Here is a 3528-nt window from a genome sequence, read left to right as displayed (position 1 = left end):
GGTCCTCACTCTTCAGTTCACTCAGACACCACTCTCGAGCCTCCACCCTGCAGCCCTCCACTCTCGCCTCTCGCACTCAGTGGCCACGCATGCAGTCTCTACCTTGAGCCTCCGCCGCCGTCGCAACACCTCCATTGAAGTCACTCACCGTCAAAAGTTCGTAGAAAAATCATGAAAATAAACCCAACAAGCAGCCCAATAAAAAGGCTAACGTATAAGCCCAATAAACAGAATCAGAATTAATAAAAACCCTAACCCCAATTCACCAGAATCAGAATCGTCGACCTCTTTGTTCATATCATACGCTCCGGTGATTGTCGTAAGTACTCCGCCTTCTCTTCTCCGATTCACACGTTTGATTTTGTGCAACATTGAATTGAAACTCCGTGTGCTTCTATCCTGTTTCGTTGTTATTTATTGATTGATTCTGAAATTGACAGTTAGAGAGAGATATGGCTCCTGCTCCTGTCGGACCTAAAAGAGGTAGGGATGATGTGGATGGTAAACAGAAGAAAACGGTGAAAGAAACTTCTACTGTACACCGTCCGACTAGTAAGGCTTCTGTCGGAGCTAAAAGAGGTAGGGATGATGGGGATGGTAAACCGAAGAAAACGGTGATACACCGTCCGCCTGATGAGAAACTCACTGATGAACAAATTCATGAATATTATAGACAGTTCTTCGGCAGTCAGGTTCTTTTAAATTCACCACACGCTTTTTTTTTTTTGATACTCTCATAATTTAACTCTTTAGGGTTTTTTATCTTTATGTTGTTTACAGGGATTCATTGTTCCTGACTATGGAGGTAGATTGTGTGGCGGAGTTGGACCCTATTCGATGACTGATAAGTATAGGCAGAAACTTGTGAAGGATATGATTCAGAAAAGCTTGCGAATCTACAATCGCAAAAATGTTGTGTCTATGATGGTTTTTGCTTTATTGTGTTTTATTTATGTCTATAATCTCATTCACTAATGATTATTTTTATTGTTGTTATTACTATGTAGAAGGTGAATTTTGAGTTTGATAAGCTTGTCAGCGTTAATGCTGGTGCTGTTGCTGGCCGTATGTTTTACATTACTTTCAATGCACGCTCTGGTGATGATGCACCTCAAACCTTTTACAGCAAAGTATGGAAAACATTCAATGATTATCTCAAAGTCCAGTTCTGTGTGATTGGTAATGCGCAGGTAGCATCATCATTTATCCATATTTTGGGTGTATCTTGGCATTTTAATTTGTTTATTCTAATTATGACTTTGTTGTTTGTGTGTGTGGATACATTTTTACTTTGATAGTATGGTTTTGCTTTGTGATTACTTTATCATATATCTATGATTGTTAAGTTCCTTGCATGAGTAATCATAGCTACTGCCTATCATAAATCATCAAAACTATTAATGATATTGTATCTATTTTTTTCTTGTCAAGATGAAGATATTTCATTTGATTTTAGCTTCATGTTCCTTGTATATATATTGATAATTGGCTTCAAGTATTTCATAGGTTTGATTGAGTATTGTATTTAAACATTTCTCCTTATATTTCATGTGGTTGCGGTAGTCTATTTTTTTCATTGATTATTTGCATTGGAGTTAATGTAGATTCTCTTTTAATGTATTTATTCAGGAAGTTGGTACATCTCAGGATGCTGGTACATCTCAGGAAGCTGGTACTTCTCAGGCCTAAGTTGTGGAATCTGAGTTTAGGTTCATGTTCTATTTGTGTGTTTATGGTTTCTTCACGAAGGAAAACTTTGATGTTATATAATTTCAATACTCATGAAACAGTGCAGTGTGTATTAGCACAATGATAGACATAACTGACATCTGATGAGCACTGTTTACAGATATTATGGAATTTGTTAGTGTTCTAGCTTCTATCATTAACTTAGCTCCATTAATATAATTTTCGATTTGTGAGTGGTGGTTTTAGACTGGAAGTGCTTCAAAATTTTCTTTCAATTGACAATGTTCTGTGTTGTTTCAATAAAATAAATGACCCTAAAATTGAACATCGACAAGTTTTATTAGCTGCGAATTTTCAACTTTGAAAAATTTGAGCTTTTTCATGGTCTATAAATATATATTTTAATCATTCGGTCAATATATAAATGATTCTTATTTGAATTGTAAATTTCTAATTATTTGTTCTACTTCTACTATTTGTAATTCAAGTTGGAGATGGGAAAAATTGGTGTCGAGAATTTTGTAATCAATATGTCACTGTCCTGTGATGCATTGTCAATTATTTTCATTGCAATTGAGGATGATTATTTTGTTTGGACAAGATTTTTTTTATACAAAAGTTACCATTCTGTTCTATAAATGTGAGTAATTTTATTATAATTTTATCATAAATGGAGTTTATTTTCTCAAAAATTTTAAATGGTATAAAAATTAATTACTCATAAGAATGCATTATTTTGAATTAAAATAAAATATTTATAAAAATTATTTATTTATTATTTGTTAATTTTGTGAAGTGTTTTAAATCAGTAAATCTTTTCATCCTATCACAATTTACATTAAATTGTTGTACTGGTTCTATAATGGTTTAACATGAGACATGATATTATTAAAACGTATTTGATATGTTTAGTCAAATTTTTTGCCTGAGAGACTAACTATGTGGCCAACAACAAAAACATTTATTTATAAATTCACAATATTTCACCTACATTTCTTTTTACTAAGTATAATATTTTTTATTGCATAAACTAATGTAATTTCTACTAAATTCGATTAGTTCACACATCATACACAAATCACAAAAATAATAAAACATGACGTATGTCTAGTGGTAACTAAATCATACAACAATTAGGTTGATTTGAAAAAAAAATGGAATTGATAGTGGATAGAGTTAGTTACCACTAGAATAAATAATAAGGTTAGATTAGGGTATAATTTATATTTTAACATTTTGTAATTTATGTATGATGTGTGATCTAATAATTGAATTTTATAGATATTTCATTAATTTATACTAACATTTAGAGATCTCTAATAAATTTTTAAGTCATTTTTTTATTGTGTTAGAACTTGATGAGATGGAATAAATTAAAACAATTGTGATAGTTTTATTAAGTTTGTTTTTTAGATTTTTAATCGTTATTATGTTTCCAACTATTTTATCTTCATGTGATATAAGAGTGGACCTAAATTGAGATAAATATTGTAAGAAAATTTCATAAAACAATTCATTAAATACATGTAAAATCACCCAAATAGATCGTCTATTATTGTATTAAAATTTAGAAAGCTTAAGAGTTTTGACTATAAGTATTTATTTCTTTTCTATAGTACTTTTAGCCATACATACATAACGATAAATTCTAAATAATATATTATTTTGTAATTTATATTGGTGTTCCGGTGACGTTACTTAGGAACATAGACTAGTCAGATGACTTATATAATGATACACAACTATAGGTTAGGAGACTTGAAAATCACTTGATTGAATGCAAAATACTAACAGAGATTAAAATAGGAGGAATTGCATTAATTCCAAGGATTATTATGG

At 31.0% G+C, this 3528-nt stretch overlaps 1 protein-coding gene across 1 annotated transcript; it reads left to right on the top strand.

Moving 5' to 3' along the window:
* On the top strand, positions 1-1852 carry LOC107460326 (uncharacterized). The gene is made up of 5 exons (XM_016078685.3): positions 1-319; positions 441-692; positions 781-912; positions 1008-1190; positions 1630-1852. Exons 2-5 carry the CDS (start codon positions 453-455, stop codon positions 1687-1689), a joined length of 615 nt encoding a protein of 204 aa, XP_015934171.1. The 5' UTR covers positions 1-319; positions 441-452; the 3' UTR covers positions 1690-1852.
* The last annotated feature ends 1676 nt before the right edge of the window (positions 1853-3528 follow it).

The sequence above is a fragment of the Arachis duranensis genome, chromosome 2, assembly GCF_000817695.3.
Source record: "Arachis duranensis cultivar V14167 chromosome 2, aradu.V14167.gnm2.J7QH, whole genome shotgun sequence".
Classification (NCBI taxonomy): Eukaryota; Viridiplantae; Streptophyta; class Magnoliopsida; order Fabales; family Fabaceae; genus Arachis; species Arachis duranensis.
This window is presented reverse-complemented; position numbering and strand designations above follow the sequence as displayed.

Coding starts and splice junctions, on each gene's coding strand:
- LOC107460326 (XM_016078685.3), top strand. CDS start 453: ATGGCTCCTGCTCCTGTCGGACCTAAAAGAGGTAGGGATGATGTGGAT. Junction 913..1,007: donor GAATCTACAATCGCAAAAAT/GTTGTGTCTATG, acceptor ATTACTATGTAG/AAGGTGAATTTTGAGTTTGA. Junction 1,191..1,629: donor GTGTGATTGGTAATGCGCAG/GTAGCATCATCA, acceptor GTATTTATTCAG/GAAGTTGGTACATCTCAGGA.